The sequence below is a fragment of the Calliphora vicina genome, chromosome X (assembly GCF_958450345.1).
Source record: "Calliphora vicina chromosome X, idCalVici1.1, whole genome shotgun sequence".
NCBI classification, from domain to species: Eukaryota; Metazoa; Arthropoda; class Insecta; order Diptera; family Calliphoridae; genus Calliphora; species Calliphora vicina.
This window is the reverse complement of record NC_088785.1, coordinates 5907671-5932235: the sequence shown is the minus strand read 5'-3', so window position 1 is coordinate 5932235 and position 24565 is coordinate 5907671. Positions and strand designations below refer to the sequence as shown.

General features: G+C 29.6%; 1 protein-coding gene across 1 annotated transcript in view; it reads left to right on the top strand.

Moving 5' to 3' along the window:
- The window catches only part of MED26 (mediator complex subunit 26), a 28035-nt gene extending 3822 nt beyond the window's left edge, over positions 1–24213 (top strand). The window contains exons 4-5 of the mRNA XM_065514672.1: positions 18979–19830; positions 19945–24213. Of these exons, the coding sequence (XP_065370744.1) occupies positions 18979–19830; positions 19945–22859 (3767 nt within the window). The 3' untranslated portion in view covers positions 22860–24213. The remainder of the gene's footprint in view (positions 1–18978; positions 19831–19944) is intronic.
- Positions 24214–24565: the final 352 nt, after the last annotated feature.

The following is a 24565-nucleotide window of genomic DNA, read 5'->3' as shown; positions in this document are numbered from 1 at the left end:
AAAGATTATTTTATATTTAAAAAAGTGAGTATTTGTCACCGCTTTATGTGTATAAAATATTTAAAAGTGTTAAAAAACACTATTTCATTTATTTTTTTTGACACTTTACACGGTTTTGCACAAACAAAAACAAGTAAGAAAGTATGGTCGGTCAAGCCCATAAAACCATATAATACCCTACACTAAGTAAAAGAGCAAAACCATTTTTCTTTTAAAATTTTAATAATTTATATTTTTGGGTGATTTTCGGAAGTGGGCCTTATATGGGAGCTATGACCAATTATGGACCGATCACCATGAAATTAGGTCGTGTGATTTATGTCTATATCAATGTTGAATTTTATGTGTATACCAACATTTTTAATCGATTTATGCATGTTAAAGTGATTTTCGGAAGCGGGTCTATATGGGAGCTATGACTAATTATGGACCGATCGTAACAAAATTTGGTGACATGAATTTTGTATATATAAAACTTATTTGGAGGGGAATTTGTTTAGATACATATTTAAATTAAACACTTATGACCGATAAAGTCCAATTTCGGAAGGACATTTGTAGGCATAGGCTTGATCCTTGGACCGAAAAAATAATGTGTACCAAATTTGATCGAAATATCTTAAAAATTGCGACCTGTACTCTGCGCACAAGGTTTACATGGACAGCCAGCCAGCCGACCAGCCAGCCAGACGGACGGACATCGTTTAATCGACTCAGAAAGTGATTCTAAGTCGATCGGTATACTTTAAGGTGGGTGTTAGACCAATATTTTTGGGCGTTACAAACATCTGCACAAACGCATTATAATACTGTTTCGTTAAATACCATAAAATAGACTTGTAATAGAAAATGTTATAAAAGTTACAAATCTAATCAATATATTAATAAAATTTAAACAAAAATTTATGAGTTTTTTTATGTTTTGGATAACTTTGCAAGTTCCTTAGTGTTCCACGCAGGTCCTCCACAAAGTTAAAATTTTGTGATTAACTTCCTGAAGTTATTTTCAATATTTCACAATTTAAAGCCTTGGTCCACAATAAATATATAGTTATATTTCTATGATTTTTGAACCGATATCTGCAATATATACATCGTTTAAAAGTACGGTTATAAATTCTTCTATTATATTCTTAAAAATCAAATCAAAACTTAAAGTTAATTTTGAATTGAATCTGATTATTTTTTACTTGAATTGTACAATATTTAAATGATTGAATTAAACTACATTGAAATGCTTGAATTAAAGTATTATTTATATGTGAATTGCCTTGTAATTCAAGGCATTAATTCAACTGGTTTGAAAGTGTAATGTTTTACTTGCATTCATGTTTTCTTTCTACTGGAGAATGCTATTGAAATAAAATGTAATACAATTGTATTTTAAGCCTTGAAATTTGAATGTATGACTGGAATTTCAGCCGAAATGATTATTGGGAAGCTTGCTGTTACCAGGGATGTACAATTCTTTACTATTGTAATTTTTAACATAGAAAACGCAATGGTCTCACGATAAACATACGACATATTTAATTTGCTAGTTTATGCAGTAATTTTGAATTTTTAAATATTCATAAAAAATCTTAACGAATAAACATGCCATTCTATTCACACGCCATTAAGCGTTACGCATAAATCGAGCCATATTTATTAAAATCTATTATAATTCAGTTGTTGAAACTCATTTACATCCCTAAGTCCCCTTTTACAATGTAGAAATTGAAAGGCAGACAGATGAAGTTTCTGGGCGAGAGGTTCAAGAGGTAGAGTGTGTATTACACAGGTTTAGGTTAATTCAAAAGAGAATGAGAAAAATGTCTGCCTTTCAATTTCTGCATTGTAAAAGTAGACTAAACCTCTAAAATCGTATGTATCTCCTAAAATTATTGTTATCATATCAAAATTTTGTAAAATGTTAAACCCTCGATAAAGATTATTTAAAATCGTTGTCGAAATAATTACTGGCATTGGCTAAAACTATATAAAATTTTACATCATCATGTGAAATTTCAACCATCCAATTTGATTACATATTCCGTTGTCAATGTTAGTTAAATATTGTCCTTCTCTTTTAAAGTGGCAAATATTTTTTTAAAAAAGGTCTAAAATTGGGCTATTTTTCATGTTTCATGGAACATAAGTTCTATAGTAGTAAGTTAAAAACTTATAATAAAAAAATGTCATTTAAAATACAAAAATATTGAGATTTTGTATAGCACGTAAAATATATTTTTATTTAAAATTCGATTTATTAATTTTGTGCTTTTTATTCCATAGTTACAGACAAAGTTGTGAATCAAACTTTTGTAACCCAAAAGCATTTCATAATTATTCATCAATAAAAAAGTATTGTATTTCAAACGTAACTTGTTTGAGAGAAATGTGCATAATTATTGATTATTTATCAATAAAACAATTTCCCTGAATTAATCTCTACCTTGGACACATTTGAAACCACCGTGCGGTAGAACCGGCTATTGTGGGAATACATAAAATTCGTTCTCGATAATGCGGTTTATACCGATAACCAGCCAAACAATTACAAACAAATCAGTTATAAATACATAGTTATTATTGATCAGTGGCAGTGAGTGAGAAATATACATTAGGCCGGCACTTAAAAAATAAACTTAGTATGGTTTGATGTTTATTTGTTCTTTAGCGCAAATGGGAAATCGGTTAAAAGTTTTAAATTGTGTAAAAATACTAGTTTTATCGTTTTAACCCGGATATGCCGATTGCTTGAGCTTCATAATTTTAAAAGTACTTTTATTGTCGAAGCAAATGAGAAATAAAAAACTGTGCAATTATAGTTTTGTAAAAATTTATTGAAAAAAAGTGTTTTTTTAAGTTGTCCTATATATAGGACATTGTTATCACAACAACAAAACTAAAACGCAATAATGAAACATTCTTGCATATAACAATCAAGCTACTCTTCATAAATATAAATTCCAAAAAAATATAGTATTATTATAGTAAATGTACAAAATTTTACTTTCCGTACAAACGAGATATGTCCATAATGACTGAATATGGGCATTATGAAAATATCACAAATTAAAAATTCAATAACACAAAAATAGTAGCAAAATATAATGCGATCAATCTTCCATGAGGTATTGGTAAGTACTAAGTATGTGAACAAAAAAAATGGTATTTTGATAAACGCGTATCCTGTAAAAAAGAACTACATGTAGTACAGTCGGCATATCTGGGTTAAACATAAATTGTGACTTTCTAAATAATCCTTTTAAGACTTAGATTGAAATTAAATAATTTTTTGAAACATGATAATTTCTGATTACATACTTAAAAAAACAACAAAAATAAATAAGAAGCCACATCAAGCAATTTATTGTTGTAAATTTTGTAAAGAGAGTTAATCAAAGAGATGCAGAGTATTTTATTTTTTTCACCATGAATGGCAAGGGTATATATAAGTTTGTCATTCCGTTTGTAATTTCTACATTTTTCATTTGCGACCCCATAAAGTATATATATTTTGGATCGTTATAGATAGCGGAGTCGTTATAGACATGTCCGTCTGTGTGTTGAAATCAACTTTCCAAATCCCCTAAATAATATACAAACATGATTGATACATCAAAATCTCCGGAATTCTTCCAGCTCGAGAAAATTGGTCCACAAATGGCCGATATATAAGCAAAAAACCCAAAAACCCATGTATTTTGTTAGTGTTTCATGAAATCATGTACATACATATATAATAGCATAATAATAAAAAGAAAACAAAAGTTTACTTGTGTGTATATATTAGGGTGGGTCACTAGGGTGGCCCTTAATAAACGAAAGTTGGATTTTGGCCATTCTCACCCTCCAGTTTGGTGAACATTAGCAAAAAAATCATCCTGAAAAAATTTTAGGTAAATCGGTTGGGGTCTACTAAAATCGGAAGACGTTAACCCTTAAATCGTGAAGGTCAAAGGTAAAATTTTTCAATATTTGGAATTTCTCTTGGAAAGATTTCGAAATGATCGAAATGTTGTATATTTTTGGGCCGATTTTGATGAAATTTAACAAAAATATAACATAAACTCTAGGGTTTATAATAACAGCACAAGAATGGAAATTAACGCTTAATGGCACTTGGGGTTAAAATGACACCAAACTTTTAAAATCATAATTTTGTATGGTTTTAGAAGTTTGGGGTCATTTTAACACCAAGTGCTATATAGGGTTAATTTTAATTTTTCTGCTGCTTTTGTAAATACTAGGCTTTGTGTTATATTTTTGTTAAATTTCATCAAAATCGGCCCAAAAATATACAACATTTCGAACATTTCAAAATCTTTCCAAGAGAAATTCCAAATATTGAAAAATTTGACCTTTGACCTTCACGATTTAAGGGTTAACGTTTTTTGATTTTAGTAAAAGTTTCAGAGTATATTTAGAATTATCTGGACTATAATATTCTAATTAAGTTTTGCTTAAAATTCATAAGAGTAAGAAAATAGAGCTCATTGGCCTAAAAATTGCCAAATAATTGGTTTTTCTCGAAAATTTCAAAATTTAAATCGCAGGTACGGAAAAACTATAAGAGATATTTTCATAATTTTTTCACGATTTAATTCCCTATTATACTCTTAGAGCTAGTTTCTGGGATAGAGATAATCTACATTCTTCGCTTAAACCTAAATTAAACTAAAAATTGTGTTTCTCACTTATTGTTTATATGCTATATAATCTAGGTTTAACTGAGCATCATTGGTGAGTTAAACCTAAGTATAAAATGCCAAAGCACAAACAGATGGAAAATAAAATAAACAATTCAGCACAGCAGCTCTTTGTTTTTATTTGCTTTATTAACATCAATTTAATTTTTAATATACATTTTATATACTTTTATGTCACTTTTTCTTTTAGAAAGTTAAAATTTACAAAAAAAGTTATGTACGCGGTTGCTTTTTCTTATAAAATTTAAAGTGTTGCCATATTTATATGAACAAATTTGAAGAATAAACATGTGATTTGACTGAAAAGTATGGCAATGCTAACAAAATTAATCCACTAGTGAGAAACACAATCATTGGTTAAATTCCGGCAAAATATGTTTCAGGATTAATATAACAGCGTGTTAAGCTGAGTTTAACTGACAAGTAAGAAACTAGCTCTTAATAAATCCCAATGAGATGATCAAAAAATTCTGAAATTTGTTTAACAAAATTTTTAAAAATTTGAAAATGGAGTTTTGAAACTGCCGTTAAAAAAATTAATTTTTTTTGTTCATACCTAAGAATAGGTTAACGGTATCCTACGAAGACAAAAACTCATATACAAGTAAATATGGACATATTTTAAGTAAAAATGAGCTTTTATTTTAATATTTCTCAAAATATGTTAATTTTGTTCCAACATTTCTTGTTCTAGTGGCCTGAGACACGTTAATGGCCTGGCGAATTTTTAATAACTTTAAAATTTTTTAACCGATTTCTGTTTTTTATGTCTCATTAGAACGACAATTACGTACACATTTCGATTCTTTTAAATTGAATTACAAAAGTAATTTTTTAATGTCAAAATTTTTACAAAAACTGAAAAAAATGAATTTTTTCCCCTTGTAAATGCATCTCAAAACTTCAGAGGGCTTGCGGCACGTCTTAACCCCAACCGATTTACATAAAATTTTTTCAGGATGATTTTTTTACTAATGTTCACCAAACTGGGGGGTGAGAATGGCCAAAATCCAACTTTCGTTTATTAAGGGCCACCCTAGTGGGTCACCCGTGTATGAAGAACATTTTTTTAAAGTTTTGTTATGGGCACGGTGACAAAAATGTGCCAAATTTTAAATATTTTCATGTCACCAAGTTTGGTTGCAATCGGAAATTATTTTCTGCCTCCGGTTTCATGTTGAATTTTTAAAAAATGTAATTAAAAAAGGCTGTATTTATTTGTAAAAATAGAAATCAATTGTAATTACATATAACATATTAAATATTTAGAGACAAAAAGTACTACAAAAATGTTTACAGAAGTCAAAGAAGGGATAATCAAAATAATAATGAAGTATTCATATAGCGACAAAATTATTTTTGCTATCAAATTTTTGTATTGATTTTCTTGATTCTATATGAATCTTTCTCTTGTTGTTTTGTTTCACAAAGTTGATGTTGCTTTACTCTGCTTCGACTGCTCTCTTTACCGCTTGAGTATGGCAGGGGCTGAAATAGCTCAATTCCTCCGTTGTTTCCTTCTTCAATAAACAGAAGAAGATTTTTTTCATCTTCGGATTTTAATATAGGTGATTCAGTAATATTTTCATCCCATTTCAAAAGGTCATAGTATGACGTAGCATTAAAATTTATCGTTGGTATCCGAAATAGCCGTAATTTATTTGACGATGTGAATCTACTTTTCAAAATTCGATGGACAGCTAATACACGAATATGTTGTTGGGGATATGTTAACATTACAATTAATAAGTTTTCAGGATGTGCTAAATAACTGTTTCTTTGAATCACTGGGCCGACAAACCTTTAAAGTTGTTGGTAAATATCTGCTAAGTTTGATTAGTTCAAAAAGGTGTCGAGGTCCGTCTTTACAGCTGAGAACAGTTTTTATAGAAAACCACACAGGAGCGTAAACCTTTACAAAATATATTGCAAGAGTTGTTAGATTTGTTATTAACTGAAATATATAGATTAAGGTCTGCACTTATATCTTCTACGCATAACTCTGGTAAGTTCGTGGGAATTGGTTGAAGCTTCACTAGTGGCCTTTTTTAAAGTTTTCAAGTTCTTTGCCAATTTCTCCTAAAAATGTTTGTGGTCTTGATGTTCCACCATCAATATGTTGAAACAGGTATCTGAATGGCAGTTCATTCATATGCAACATACAAATCTTTTTTCTAATAAACGAATATACAATTAAAAAATTTAGTAATACACCCGTATGCAAGAAAAAGATTTTAATGGTAGTAATTGTAACTGATCTGTTTCTTCACAATCTGACTGATCATATTCATGTTCAGATGCACTGCTCAATATAAGTATCTGGCTACTTATAGTCATTTGTGTAATGCAAGTACATTTCAGAAAATCTTTGCACTTACATGCCGAAATATCAAACAAAGTCTTGCTTTCACAAAGGATCTATTCCAACTTTTCTTTAAGAATTTTCGGGTGAGACTTTAAAAGATTTTTGCATTTTAAATGATATGTTCGTATCATAACCTTCGTTCGTCTAACAGATACTGAAACTATGGACGATTTCTCCCATATTTATATCAGTTTTCCAATAACGATGGCTTCTATTTCTTTATATGTTGGCTCTTTTTTAGTTTCCCTCTCATATTTAATGCTAAGTATGGTCCACTCATAAAATTTCATAAGATCTGCATAGGTTGGCAATATATTCAGGGTTATTCCTGTTCTCACTTTCACCATTCACCTTATTATTGAAAGCACAATTACAACAATAATATTTACACGTAATTTGTTTAACCTTAATTATATAATTTTCGAAATTTTATTTTATATTGTATTGTTGTAATTATGCTTTCAAAAATAGGGTGAATGGTGAAAGTGAGAACAGGAATAGCCATGATTATTTTTTAAATCACACAAAACAAAAAAATAAGGGACACTTCCAACTATTCCACTTCTCAGATTATGAAAACCAACTAAATAATAGTTATTTTTTTTCAACATTGGTGAAGGGTATATAAGATTAGGCACAGCCGAATATAGCTCTGTTAATTGTTATTTAACCACTTGTTATTAGAAGGGGATTCATAGGCCTTCTTGAACACCTTCTAAGAGCAGGCAGAGTGGAATGAGTATCGGATATTTTAGAATGTGTAAGTATGCCTTTTATAAGGCCTACAAACTGAAGTCCTATCATATTTTCCCGCTGGGTGGTGTAAATACATATGATTGTCCGGTTTTATGACTTTCTTCATGTTGTTGGTATATGAAGTGTTTTGCATGAGTAAATATTTATAAATGCATTTGTTTGTTGTTGTTTTCGTTTTCAATACACAAACCTTCGGTAAGGTATACTTTGGTGAAGGGTATACATTAGGGTATTCAATCGATTAACCGTTAATCGGTTAACCGATTAATTTTGGACGGTTAACTGTTCGAATAATTTAAAATTGCCGATTTTCAAATAACAAATAAACCGATTAATTTGTGTCGATTAACCGAAATTTTTTTTTTTTTGCACTTTAACACATTTTTGAGTTTATTTTTCCGTTTCAATTCAAATACAAATTTCAAATTAAAATTACATACATACATATTTTTTCGAACATCCAACTGACATATTTAATTTACATGTATTTCAAACTTTGTTTGTATTTACATGTATAGACGAAACTTTTTTTGAAATTAGTCTTTTATCAGAAATTAACGAAACTATTAAAAGTATTCAAAATCTAAAACAATCCAAAAAGGACTCCAATGGTATAACGAACGATTTTATATGCTTAGAAAAAACTAAAAAAAGAACTTTTATATTGAATATTCTTTATCATGCTTTCTATTTCTCCAACATCTACAATCAGCGAGATAGTTTTTCCAAGTCAAGTTTTATTAAATCTAAAGAAAAAAACGTTTAAAAGGAAAACATTTAAATTATATTCTTTTTTAAAAAGATTATTTCAGAAAATCTCACTAAAATCCTATAAAACTCACATGTGTATACAAAAAGGATCTCAAATACCACATTTGCTATTATTTTTTGGTTGAATTGTTATGTTTTGTTTGTTTTTTTTTTATGTTTTTGTACACAAAATTCGTGGTTGTATTTTCAATTTGAAAATAAAATAGATATTATTCGGTTAATCGAATAACTTTAAATTAGCCGATTATTAACCGAATAAATCTAAACTCCGATTAATTATTTGCTCGATTAACCGATTAAACCAGAAACCCGATTAATTGAATACCCTAGTATACATATAAGATTCGGCACAGCCGAATATAGCTCTGTTACTTGTTTTGTATTCAAATAATTTACAAAATGTCAAAATAAGCGAAAAGCAGAAAACCATTATTTGACGCACAATGAATTGACTGACTTGATTGAAATAAAAATATTTTTTAACCCATTTTTTTCACTAATAAAATTTTTTTCAGTTATAAATTTAAAAAAATATTTATTTTTAAAAATTTAAAAAAAAAATTGGAAAAAAACAAAAAAATTCTGATTTTTTTTTAAATTTAACAAAAAAAAAAAATCAGATTTTTTTTTATACCCTTCAGCTTCGTGAGAAGGGTATATATAAGTTTGTCATTCCGTTTGTAATTTCTACATTTTTCATTTCCGACCCTATAAAGTATATATATTCTGGATCCTTATAGATAGCGGAGTCGATTAAGCCATGTCCGTCTGTCTGTCTGTCTGTTGAAATCAATTTTCTGAAGGCCTCAGATATCTCCGGGATCCAAATCTTCAACAATTCTGTCAGACATACTTTCGAGAATTTTGCTATTTAAAATCAGCAAAATCCGTCCATAAATAACGGAGATATGAGCAAAAATCCGAGACAACCTCTGAAAATTTCATCAAAAAACACAATGTATTGCATGCTTTGACAAAAAAAACAACAAAACGTATGTTTGGATGTGCAAGTTTTGTGTATTTTGTTTTTTTTGTGTTTTGTTTCTTTTGGCGTTGTTGTTGTTTATTATACAACTAAACGTTTGTTTGGTTGTGTGTTGGTTTTTTTGAGAAAAAAGCAACAAAACGTATGTTTTTGGATTTGCATGCTTTGCGTATTTTGTTTTTTTTTTGTGTTTTGTTTCTTTTGGCGTTGTTGTTGTTTTTTATACAACTAAACGTTTGTTTGGTTGTGTGTTGGTTTTTTTGAGAAAAAGGAAACAAATCGTATGTTTGGATCAGTGATGTTCAAAAATAAAAATGAAGATGTATTGGTGAGAGAGCTACCCAGCAAACATAATGTCAAACACTTAAAATAATAACAAAATGAAGAAAGTTTAGATTTAAAATTTTTGTCAAATAAAACCAATTTATTAAATGAATGTAATTTAAATTTTAAGGAAATGAAAAAATATACATTGTAAGTCCGAAATTCTCTTAAATTTTGTATTTATTTTTGACTTTGTTTTATTGTGTTCAATTGTAATTGAAACGCTTGTGTTTGCTATGCTTCAAACAAAAACAACCAACAACAATGCTTAATAAATTTCTGCAAAAAAATTGCGATAGTCCGTCACATGTGGTTTCTTCGCATTCTCAGCGATGAATGAACAAAAGTTTTTAAAAGAGCATAACAAATGTGTGTAAATTTTTCAAACAATTGTTGTATGGCGTGAACATGACTGGTTTGGATGGAAGCATATGCTTTGCGTATTTTGTTTTTCTTTTGTGTTTTGTTTCTTTTGGCGTTGTTGTTTTTTATACAATTAAACGTATGTTTGGATGTGTGTTGGTTTCATTGGCTTGCGTATTTTGTTTTTTCTTTTGGTGTTTTGTTTCGTTTGGCGTTGTTGTTGTTTTTTGTGTTCTTGATAAATTTAGGATGCTGTACGCTGAAAGTGGGCAATGTACATAAATATATACTAATTATAAAAAATAATAATGCATCCATAACAAAGGTGAAGGGTATATAAGATTCGGCATAGCCGAATATAGCACTCTTACTTGTTTTTTATATTTAAACACACTAACCTTGTGTTTTCTTGTTATTATATACATACATATGTACATGATTTCATGAAACACTAAAGTGCCCTGGAGACGATCAAATAAACACATCAATCACATAGTTGTAGTCGTTCTTTTTCGGCTACGCGTACACGTTGTCGGCAATGATTGATGAAAATCAAAAAGTTTTGATTTTTTAATTTGACGGCTGATTATTTGATCGTCTCCTGTTGTGATTGACAATCAAATTTCATTTTCTTTGCGTTTGCCTGCACGGATGAAAAAAAATATTCATATTATGTATTTTACGTCTCTGATTAACAAAAAAAACCTCGTCACTTCGAGATTTTTGGTAATAATAGAAAAGTGCGTTCAAATACAAATGGTGATTGACGTATTTATTTGTACGTCTCCTTTAAAGCTTCAAGCATACGACACTCACACATATGCACTGATTGACGGGTTTATTTGATCGTCTCCAGGGCACTTAAAAAAATACATGGTCTATTTTGTTGTTTCCTTACATCTCAGCCATTTGTGGACCGATTTTCTCGATTTTAAATAGCAACCGAGCCGGGAGAATTCCGGAGATATTGATATATGAATCATGTATGTATATTATTTGGGGGCATCGCAAAGTTGATTTCAACACATAGACGGACATGGCTATATCGATTCGGCTATCTATAACGATCCAGAATATATATACTTTATGGGGTCGCAAATGAAAAATGTGAAAATTACAAACGGAATGACAAACTTATGTATACCCTTGCCACTCATGGTGAAGGGTATAAAAAGAAAAATGAAGTAATTTTTCAATCGTAAAGAATTGTGTTCCTAGAAAAATTTCGTATTAATGCAGTTATCAGCTCAATGTCCTGAGTTCAATCCTATTGAGAATTTTTATTGAATCGTGAATTGGCGGTTGAAACAATACCGATTAACTCCTACCAATTTGTACGAGCTTTAACAGCGGATTGAGCACGAGAGAGAGAGTATTCCAAAAAAAGTTAATGAAAAATTTATAGAAAATATGCCAATGCGTGTAAAATTTTATTTACGTAATAAAGGATTTTGAAATTTTTTTTTAAAAAATTCAATTCTTCCCTAAAGTTATTGTGGGGTGCAAAATTGAGTACATGCGAGTTATTTTAGTTTTGTCTGTTTTTTTTATTTAGAACTGGATGTTTTTTGTTTTGAATTGTAATTCATTTTGTTACATATTAAACATAAAATAAATGACAGAAAAAATTTTTGGATTTACTTTATTAGTTTTATTTTTATTCCATAAGAAGTGCACAAAATAGAAACATGTAGTCATTTGAGCTCCCCACTGTAAATGTTATAAGAAATGTTAAAAACAACCACTAATTATTACTTTTTAAATACAATAACCTATTTCCAATTATATGTAATTGGTGAATGCCACTAGTGGCAATAAGGGTATCCCGATAGACTAGATGATAGTGTGCTGTGCTATCAATCTGAGGATTGCGGGTTCGATTCCCGACAGAGACTCTGGATGTATCTGCAGACAAGCAAAAAGCTTCGCAGTTTGTGTTTGTTTTTTTTTTTTTTTTAAAAAAGATAATATTAGGACCTCTTCTTTTTATACTATACATTAATGATCTTCCTAATGTTGTGGATACGTCTGTTTGCAAATCTTTTTTGTTTACTGATGACATCATGCTTTTATTTCGTTGTGGCTCTGATAATGGTGATGTGCTCCAATGCAATATTGATTATTCCATTGATCGATTCCTACAATGGTCTGTTGATAACTATTTGGCTGTCAACAATTCTAAAACTAAAGCAATTTTATTTAGCACTATTGATCTTCCTTTGAAGAATTGTTGTTGGCAATACGAGTATTGGTTTTTCTGACAGAATAAAGTGTTTAGGAATTTATATTGACAGGCGCTTATGTTTTGATTATCATATTGATCAATTGAGCTACAAAGTTATTGGTATAATACGAGGCTTCATATTGTCGTATTAAGTATGCTATTGCACATGCACTTTTAATGACTCATGTGATGTATGGACTGGAAGTTATATCTGGTACTCTATCATATAATTTAGCTAAACTTAATCGTATCACTAATATGATTGTTCGTTATGTATACAATGTTCCTCGTCGTATGCATATCTCGGAGTATGTCAAGAGCTTTTTGGGTTGTTCATTCATGAACTTTATTTCTAACCGTATTTTGTTTATGTTCTACAAGATTATTAAAACAGTACGACCAACTCGACTTGGGTCTGAGTTTACCTTTTCGCGTTCAAGTAGGTGTTTAGTTACTCTTTAGTTCCTTGGTAGGCGTTCATATTGTTCAGGTTACGATGAATGTGAACAAAAGAGCGTAATAGAGCGTAAAAATACACACAATTCATTCAGTTTCTTGATGTTGTTGTGGATATTTTATTTTTTACCCAAAAGAGCACACAAATTAAATGCCTCTTTTTGCCTACCAATGCTTTAGTTTGTTGTAATCTTCATAAACTGTTTAATTTAGTTTACCTTTGGGATTTTATAACTATGGTCATTATTTTTTTTCTTTTTCTTATTTTAGCTGGGGAGCCATTAACTAGAAGTATTGAGTATGAATTGAAATAATTTGTTGTTTTTTTTTTAATTTTAGATATCTTTATTCAGGAATAAATCTTGTAATATATGTTAATTGCCCTAGGAAGACTTTTTTATATTACTGTGAATAAATATATAAATATAAACAATATTTTTATGATTTTATATACCATGTGCGACAGATTTTTCTCTTACAGTAATACAATAATTCTTCGCTAATATACATACAGTGTTGGAAAAAATAATAGGAACGAATGCTTTTTTTAAAACTTTTTAAGTATGTTCGTCAAATTTAGTTTTGTTTAAAAAAATGTATATGCAGTTTTGTTTATCAGACATACAGCATAAAAAAACATAATCATTCCTATTTTCATTTATATTTTAATACATTATATAACATTTTAGAGTTCTATGACGGATTTTGTCAAATATGGCCAAATTATGGGAGGCAAGGGAACTGAATCATATTTGTAATAATATATTAATTACTTAGTAATCCAAATATAGGTCAAAAATCGAGGTTGTCCTGGTTTTTTCCTTATAAGATTTTCCATATAAACAGGGGGTGATTCAATATGCACCTTTTTATTATCTGACTGAAAAGTAGGATTTTGTAATAAATTTTGAAAATTCAATCGCTTATAACTTTTTATTTACAAAAGGGATTTTTATGAAGTAAACGGTTTTCGTTAAAATGGTTTCATAGCTTTAATTTCAATGCAGATATAGTATATTTCCACCACTTTGGAAATCGCTTCCGTGTTATTTTTAAAAATGTGTTAAATTTAACATAAATATAAGGTTTGATGGAATAGAACCTTAGGGAATTCCTAATATTTCGTAAAAAGCCTAGTACCATTTGAAAGTAAAATAAAATTTTTTCAGCTCAAGGACGAATCCCATTGAAGCTTGCTGAAATCGGTCCATTATTTCACCCAGCCCCCATACAAATGTCCTCCCGAAATTGGAGTGTATCCGATATAAATGTCAAATTAATAAAATAATTTGGAAAGGAATACACAAAATTCCTTTCCAAATTAGTTTTTTAGTTAGTCATAGCTTCCAGTCATAGCTTCCGAGCACAAATCTCTTAACAATTATGGTATAAACATAAAAATCAACACAAATAACTTCAACATAGACATAATTCACATGACCTAATTTCATGGTGATCAGTCCATAATTAGTCATTGCTCCCATATAAGGCCCGCTTCCTTAAATCACTTTACGAGCATAAATCTCTTTTATGTAATTAATTTTTTCTGAGTGGAATATGAATCATATTTGGCCCTAAGGGCTTGATTCTAAATAAATGAAATAAAATAAATAAAAATAAATAAATAAAAATGTTGGCAGCTACACAAAATTCAACACAAATAACTTTCATGTAGACATAATTTCATCGTGATCGATCCATAATTAGTCATAGCTCCCATATAAAGCCCTCTTCCGAAAATCACTTTAATAAGCATATATCTCTTAAAAATATTGGTATACACAAAAAATTCAACACAAATAACTTTCATATAGACATAAATCACATGACCTAATATCATGGCGATCGTTCCATAATTAGTCATAGCTCCCATATAAGGTCCTCTTCCGAAAATCATTCACGAAAATAAATTATTGAAATTTTTAAGAAAAATGATTTTGCTCATTTTCTTAGTTTAGGGTATTATATGGTCGGGATTTAAAACTATTACTTGTTATTATTATAACTCTTTACTACAATTATCATTATTTATTAAATTTTATTGAAAAATAAAATATTTCTAATAAAAAACTTTTCTAAAGAAATCCAACATTTTATTTAATTTTTTTTAAATATTCGGCAAAAAGATGGACTCAGAAAGGCTTTTATGTTATACAATACAATAAATACTTAAATTTTTGTTATAAATTTCATATACAAACTGCAAAAAAAATAGTTCTTATTTAAATTATGACTAATAATTCTTAAGAACATAACTATCAATATTATAGACATCATAACTACATTCTGCCACAACCTAATATCCAAAATAATATACCGAAATATGGGTAAAAAAGTCACATATCAAACAAAAAAAAAACCCATTAAAAAATTCCGCCCGTGTCTAAAGTTATAGAGTTTTGGCCGCTATTTTTAAATTTACCACACTGTGCGTTGTACACATTTGAAGTGAAAAAAGTCAAAATAAATCGAATTTTTAGTTTATAGCTCTCAAATTACCCCTATAATTGGTGCTAAGTTTGATTTTGGGCAAGTTTTCATTTTCAAGATAATTGTAAAAAACTGAGGCATTCGCACGGGACAAATACAGAAATCAATTTCGCGGCCAACCATTCGAAAACCAATTTCAGCGAAACCAGAGGCAATATTTAAATGTGACTAATTTTAGAATGTTGTGCATCGATGTCGCTTAAAAATGGTTTTGATTATACGCAAAAATTAGATATACTTTTTTTAAAATTAATTTTAATCACAGTCGCACGGGACATTTTTTTCCATCATCATATTTATTTAGTTTCTGTTTATAAAAAATCTTAGTTTTTAAATTAGTATTCAATGTATTTATTTCAATATAATATCAACAAACTAAAAATGTAAGAAAAATATTTAGTACGAATAAGCCCCTGTCTATACTTGACATATATTTATCATAACAATAAATAACGTTTGTTTTCAAAACATTGTTGTCTGAGCAAAAACACTAACAATTTTGTCATAACGAGCAATAACACTAAAAAATTATTTTTTATCTTGACAACCATTTGACGTTTATCATGCAAAAAATGTATCAGGGTTAAAGTATTGTTATCAGTAAATACAATAAAAATAATAAATTGAAATGAAAGTAGTTTCAGGAATATCAAACGGTTTTTTTTTCTCAGAATACGCAGTTCTATATGCTTTTCCTTCTTTCCCATTTCAACCAAAGTAGTCCAACAGGGCTGCACCTGGAATGCTGTTCACTTCTCTCCATTTTTTGTCTAAATTATATAACAAAGAATGCTTTTAAATTTTACCATATTTATGTGTTGTTGTGCATATTTACATAATTTATTTCATTTATGAAAGAAAAAATAATTTTTAAATTTCACACTTACGATGTCGCACGGGACCAACTTTATATGAGTACCAAAATCATAAATGTTCTTACTTTTCAGTAAAGTTACTTTTATTTTAATTGTATAAAAAATCTCTGTTTCGAATCTCTACTTTCGACTCACTGATACCAAATGCTGTTTTTCAATGTCGCACGGGACATCGAAATATGTTGTAATGCAAAGCAAAGCAAAAACTTACAGTTATTTGCAATAGCATAATTTCTTATGCATTCTTTTTTGACTGTTTGTACCCTCAGGAAGATTTTAGATATCAAAATTCAATGCATAATGTCTCTCTTTAAGAATTGGTATCAAAACAAAACGCGAATTATAAATATTCAAATCAGAAAAGTTGCCCTTGTTCGAATTAGCATTCGGATATCTCGAAATGGGTTATGAATAAATGGAAAATTTCTTTATATTATTTAAATTTGATTGTTTCCCTATGAAAATATGATAAAACAAATTGTTTTCAAACACTTTTAATTTTCTGATCTCGGTGGAAATGCCCATATATACAGTTAATCTAGCTGAAGACCTTATTTGCCATTGATTTGTAAATAATAAGTTATCCTAATTTTAAAATTTAACATAACTTATAATAAAATAAAAAAATAAATCCTTTAAATAAATGTGAACAAAATTGTATTTTTTATTGTTTTCAATTAATTTTTTTATTCATTGTTTTTACTTAAATTTGGCTGATTTTAGCGACCTCTGGTGAAGTCTAGAAGAATGAAATGAAATGATAGTTGACTTTTTACCCTTATTATACCCTTCACCTTCGTGATAAGGGTATATATACATAAGTTTGTCATTGCGTATTTTCCGAGCCTATAAAGTATATATTAGAGTGACAGCCGATTTCACTTAACCTAAAAGTTAAGTGCTGAATCGGACAACGATTTCAGGACTCGCATCGAGGTCAAAGTTCAGATATATGCAAAATTTTACTATTTATATGAAATAAATAGGTGAAACTCGTTAACTTTCTGCATTGTTTTCTAGAAATATGTAGATTTATTTATATTAATGAATATTACATTAAAAAAAATTTTCAGTTTTTTGTAAAAATTTTGCTACTAAATAAATACTTTTGCAATTGAATGCAAAACAATCGAAATGTGTACGTAATTATCGTTGTAATGAGATATAAATGACAAAATTTGGTTAAAAAATGTTAAAGTTATTAAAAATTCGCCAGACCATTAACGTGTCTCAGGATACTGAACAAGAAATTTAGGAAAAAAAATTAACATATTTCGAGAAAAATTAAAATAAAAGCTAATTTTTATTTAAAATATAACCGTATTTACTTGTGTATGAGTTTTTGTCTTTCGGAGAATACCGTTAACCTATTCGCAGGTATGGCCAAACAAATTTATATTGCCATATAAAGTTAAGCCGTATAATAATGTCTGAATTAGCTGTTAGCCAAAAACTGATGATACCTTTTTTAGAGGCCCCACTGATTTTCAGAAACTTTTGGGGCCCTTAAAAAAAAATCGGTCACCAAAATGGACAAAGTGAGTATAGGGTTTTACTACCCTTTGGTAGTAGAGTCGAACCTATACTGTCATGATCTTGTGTTTTTCCAAAAGTCGGAAGAAGGCGTTATATGGGAGCTATGACTAATTATGGACCGATGGCCATGAAATTATGTCATGTAATTTTGTGTTGAAATTTGTGTAGCTACCAACATTTTTAAGAGATTTATGCTCGTTATAGTGATTTTCGGAAGCGGGTATTATATGGGAGCTACGACTAATTATGAACCGATCGTCATAAATTTAGGAGACATGACTTTCGTATACATAAAACTTATTTGGAAAGGAATTTTTTAGATACCTATATTAATTAAATATTGATGACGGATAAAGCCCAATTTGGGGAGAACATTTTTATGAGGGCTAGGTGAAATAATGGACCGATTTCAGCCAGTTTCAGTAATGGTATAGAGTATAAACATCATACTTGAGCCAGAAAAATGGATCAAGCTCAAAACGAGCAGAAAAGAGCAAAACGAAATGGGTGTGTAAAGAAAGTGGTACTGGGCTTTTTACGAAATATTAGGAATTCCCTAAGGTTCTATTCCATCAAACCTTAAATTTATGTAAAATTTAACACATTTTTAAAAAACATATCTGCATTGAAATTAAAGCTATGAAATCATTTTAACGGAAACCGTTTATTTCATAAAAATCCGTTTTGTAAATAAAAATGGATTGAATTTTCAAAATTTATTACAAAATTTCAGTCAGATAATAAAAAGAGGCATATTGAAAATGTTTACATAAAGACCTGAATTGTTGGCATCTGAGGTTATCAGGTGTTAACTTTAATGAGTATTTAAAATTAAAAAAACTAGCATCACTGTGTGTCGATTATTTCAAATACTTTTGGATATATCTTGAATACAAAGTTCGTACATAGACAATAATTATATAAAATGAAAGGATTCTACAACGCGATTGACTTTTTTCATCAATATATTTTTCTTTTAAAGTATACTAAGGTGATTGGTATGTAAGGATTCAGAACAGTCGGATGTATCATTCTTATTTGTTTTTAAATATTAGCGATTAGCTCAACCTTGTATTGACTGTAAACAAATCTAACATATATAAAACAAATAATGTAATTTTTTTTATTTGTTTCAGAAATTTTATCGTTATCGAATAGTTCAATGAGTTCAGTATTTCCTTCTGCAGACGCAATATCCAAAAATGTATTTCAGTCCGGCCAAATTGAATTAGCCTCCTCTTCATCAGCAAAAATGTCTAAATCCGATTTAACTTTTGCCGGGAAATTTAAGCAAAATATTAGTTCAACATCGGGAGGCTGCAACGTTTTAAATTACAACAGCGATAGCATGAATGTAAATATATTGAGTAGTAACTCTCCTAATCAAAATAAATTTTCACTATTTGGGGGCGGTGTGGGGACAACAACAAATTCAAATGACAGTTCGTCTAATAGTCGAACCGCACGATTTAATGTCGTTGGCGATGCTATTAAACCAGAAGCCAGTAATAGCAAACATGATATCGAAGATGTTCTGGTTAAGCATGATAATGAAAAGTCAATATCAAATATGTCCATCAAGGGAAACTCATCGACTGATAACTTATTTGATAATGTTGCTACCTCAACGATTACAGCAACGCAACAACAATCAATTGATTTGACGAGCATGGATTTTTCATCACAACAAACGGTAAAACAACCAAAGAAACGAGGTCGCAAGAAGGGGTCTAAAGGGGTAGATGCTGTTATTGCAAAAGACACGAGTTTGTCGTCCCAAATGCTAATGTCTTCTTTAAGTGTTGCGGGTAAAAAAGTGAAAACTACTAAGGAACTCTATGCAGAAATGGAAAATAGAAAACTGCGCAATGTTAAGTTAGGAGAAACTGCTGGAAATTCATCTATAAATTGGATTACCCAACAACGACAACAACATCAGCAAATTCAACAGAAACCAGTAAACTCCCGACGTGCCTCATTTTGTTCAGGTTTGTTAGCTTTTATAAAGTGATATAATAATAGAAATCAATTAAAAGTTTGTAATTAAGCCACCATTACCCAACTAAATGTTATTTAAATCTGAAATAATTTGTTTATTACAGATATTGTTGAAAGTGACAGCTGTACGATGACATCGGAACCATCCCGTGATAGTGGTAATACTTTAAATAAAACTTTAGGCAAACGTGAACAACCATTGAACAATAATAGCAATTGTTCCGATTTAAAAATGTCCATTGTAAAGTGCAGCTCTGTGCTATCTGATCAAAACTCAACTGTAGCAATAACAACAAAAATTAAGCAGGAAATACAGGAAATTTTCAAACTGTTATCGCCACCACCTAGTGTAAAACAAATTGAATATGACTGTTTCAATAATATAACGCCATGTACGTGTACCATTGAAGAAGTGGTTGTTACGGACACAAATGATTGCAAAGACAGCAGTGGTGAAAGTAGCCTACCAGATTCGAATTTCAATGCGACAAATAATACGGTCAATAATGAAAAAGAAAGCAAGAATCACTCGAATATTAAGCAAATGGTGCATGTTGTAACTGAGGACGTTAAGGGTTCGGATAAAAATCTTAAAGATATAGCGCCTCAGCAGCCAATAGCAAAAATTAAAAAATCTATATTTGATTTGGATTTTGACGATGACGAGGATCCCTTAAATTCAATCATAGCTGATATTGTGGGTAAATCTTCGAAAGTAGACACGACGGAGGTAACAACAATCAGTCCTGTGGTTATTGAGGAAAAACCAGATATTCCCTTAAGCAACGACGATGAGCTTAGTAAAGTTGATCATCTAAATGCACCATATGCCTTAAATGTTCCTAATACATCTGCTGCAGATCTTATAGTTTTCCCCTCCTACGAAGTGAACTATGATCCAGATTGTGCTGCCAAAAATCGCTTTGAAGTACAGACACAAAAAATAACCAAATTTCACATAGATACTTTACACAATTGTTATATACCCAATGTTAATGGCAACTGGAATCATGCTGATTTTATCAGTAACCCAAGTTCAATTAAAGTATTGGGGCGGAATAACAATGACGTGCGTCCTAACGAGGATTTAATAATTGATGGTTACGATGTGGTGCCATTGTATGGCACTGATATGAATGAACAGATCATTAAAGATCTCAGCCATATAAAATTTACACATAAACTTAACAAACACTCAAATTGCAAAAATGAAATATTCTTCCAAATACCATTTTTGGGCGCTTCGCGTGTTCCGGAGGCCAAATTGTGCAGTAAAGACATGCTAAAGATAAAATTGGAAGAGGAAAAGGAAAATGATGATAATAAATTGAATTTAAATAGTAATTGTAATAAAAGTACACATGATTCAGTTGAATATACGAAAATAAATGCTACATTAGCCAATGAAAACGATACTTGTGAAGCCAAAGAGATGAAGAGGGTGCAAAACGTAGACTCCTCAAATATTAGAAACTTAAAAATAAAAAAAATCCTAAACAAAATTAACATAAAACGTACCAAGAGAAATGCCACTCAATTAGGGAAACGATCTTCGATTAAGCGTCTTAAATTGGCGGTTAATGGTAACTTAGAAACATCGTCTGATGTTGACAAAGACAACACAACACCAGATGACACCAATTATTATTGTGTTGACCTAAAACACCAAGAATCTACATGTGAATCAGATTCAGACTCGGACTCAGATTGTGGTGAGGACCAGAACTATAATTCAGAATCTGAACATAACCTTCTCAGTAGCCGTGTGTTAGATGTGCAAGATAATTGTGATTTTGCTAATGAATTTCATCATGAGGTTGTGAAAAATAATGATATTTCAGACTCATCGGTTGGTGCTGGTCAAAATCATCACATTGTGTTAACAATTAAGAAAAGTAGCTCAAAAACAAATTCTCCTTTAAATGCTTTATCTACCCCATCATCAGTTGCGACAAATTTATACGAACTAAGTCAGGCAAACAAGGAAAACAGTCTTCAGGAAAAATCAACTCTGAAATGCGATTTAAATGAAGAGATGAAAGAATGTAATAATTTTAAGTGTGAGAAGTATGAAACGTCGTCATTACGACATAAAAACTTAAGGAAAAAACGAAGTAAACGCAGACGGGGGGGAGTTAATATGAAATTACATAATTCTTTATTTTATCACGAAGAATTGTGCCCGGTGGTTTGGAATGGTTCACATTATCACAATGAATGTATATTTCATATAAGCAGTTGCAGTTCGGGTTGCAGTGCAGACGAAGAAACAACTTATGGACATTTTAGTAAAAATGTTGCTACAGCACCATCATCAATAGCTTCCGATTGTTCGGACAATAAGAACGATGATCATGTGTTAAACAAGCCCCAAATGCCTTCTGAGTTTGAAAGTGACATTGAAAATGAATGCAAAAAGTGCATAAAATATGAAAATGACGCTGATAATGATGATGTCAATGACATTGAAATACCTGAAGAAAATAATCGCATGCTATTATCTTTCAATAATATTTGCGAAGAACAACAACAAGAAACTAAAGACCATGGAAATAACTTGCTGAAGCAGCAGCAGCAACTAAAAAATTGTGATGACTATAATAATTTAAGTAATAATTTTAATTTAATTAAATATATTGATAATAAAACTAGTTCTGTTAATAATATTAATATTAATCATAATAATAATAATAATACTAATTCATGTAGCAATAATTACTCAGATACAAACATCATAAGCAGCAGCAGTAGTTGTAGTCATGAAAATCCCACAAATACCGCTTCACTTCAACAAAATCTCAGCAGAAATGACCGCAACAACGACGTTAAAAATAATGTACAAATTAAACCACTCATTGAATATCAAACTGGCATACGTGCCGTCGATGAGGATGTCAATGACGATGAGGGTAATAATTGCGGCCGTTTGCAACAATTTAAGGAATGGTTTGAAGTTTTACAACTTCATTCATACAACGATGAAGTACTAACTGTTTTGCCATATGTTGTACTTGAATAAGTAATTTTTTAATTCTTTCACCAAAAACATTTTTTTTCACCAAAAATTGGTTTTTTCACTAAAAATTTGTTTCATCCAACTTTATCTTAAAGTAACTTTGGTGAAGGTTTCATAAGATTTGGCAAAGCCAAATAGCTCACTTGTTTCAGTTTTGTTTTGTTGTTTTTTTCTTTTTTTTTTCTTTATTTATATAATGAATATTTTCAGTAATATTTTGTTTAGTTTAATATTTTTTTTACAATTTGTCGTTTTGTTATAACTTTTCTTACTTTAAATCATATTACATGTTAAAACTATACATATAATACACATACTATGGACTTTTCACTTTGAATAATGCACTTAGAAATATTTTTATATAAAATAATATTCATCTATTTTTTGAACACTTTTATGATTCAACTCATATTATGAGCAATTTGTTGTAGTAGTAGTTTTAATAGTAGCTGTAACTAACCATCACATCTTCTGAAATTTTGACGCTAACTGTAACAAATGCTATATTAATTTTGCATTTTATAATATCCAAATTTATATATATATATTTATTTGAAATAGTTCTAATTGTAATATTACAATAACAAATTCCGTTAGTAATTTTATATATTCCCGATTTTATGGGGATTCACCTTTTAAAACACTTTTGATTAAAATATTACAATGTGGAATGTTATATTATCTCATATCGTTTTAATTGGTCAATTTACAAGGTCTCTTATCATGTCATATAGTCATAATGTCCTAATATTTCACAATGGTTTTTATTGTTTTTCAAGCAAAAAATGTCCTAAAATAATACTACTCTGTATGCTATGTTTATTGTGTTATCGCAACCTACCAGCAGAGACCTGCGCCGAATGCCTAAGAGTCGGTTAAGCCGAGCTGTCGAGTCGAGATATATTAGGACATTCACCCCTATCGTGAAAAACATGTGAAATATATGTTCCCATGAAATATCCATTTCCCTCGAAGGGAAAATTGCTATCGTGATATTCCTCTAAAATTTTCATTCACAATAGTTGATTTTGTTCGGAGCAGCTGTTTATTGTTTACAAAATTTCATGTAAAAATTTCACAACATGGGAAATTTTTTCACGTGAACAAAGTTTATGAACGAAAAATGGGAAATGGGAACATATTTCATGTGAAATATTGATTCGTGATTATGACAATATGACTGATAAGAGACCTTGTGAATTGACCAATATAGTCAATTATGTCTGAATGTAATAATACATTAATGAATTCAGTTATTAATATTATTATATCAGATTTAATTATTATTTTTTTAATATTTTGGAATGTACTTGTATGAATTTTATTATTATTTATTTATTTTCAACAACCTAGCCTATTGGCCATAATCGGTTATAAATTTCTACTTAAAAAAATAGTTTACATTAAAAAATTTAAATATAAATTAAATTAAATAATTATTCAATTGGAAATTTTTATAACATTCTGCAATGTATTTTTTTTTTATTTTTTTAAATATTTCTGAGTGTAATATTACTCCAATGATTTCAATTATAAAGATTATAGCATCGCAATTTAGTTATTTAATCTTTAGATATTTCTGAATAAAATATTACAATGTTTAATTCCATAAATTTATTAAAATATTTCTGAATGTATTATAACAATGCTGAAATTTAGTTTGTCATAATTCCTTGAATTTTTGAGCGATTTTTAAAATTGTTTACTTT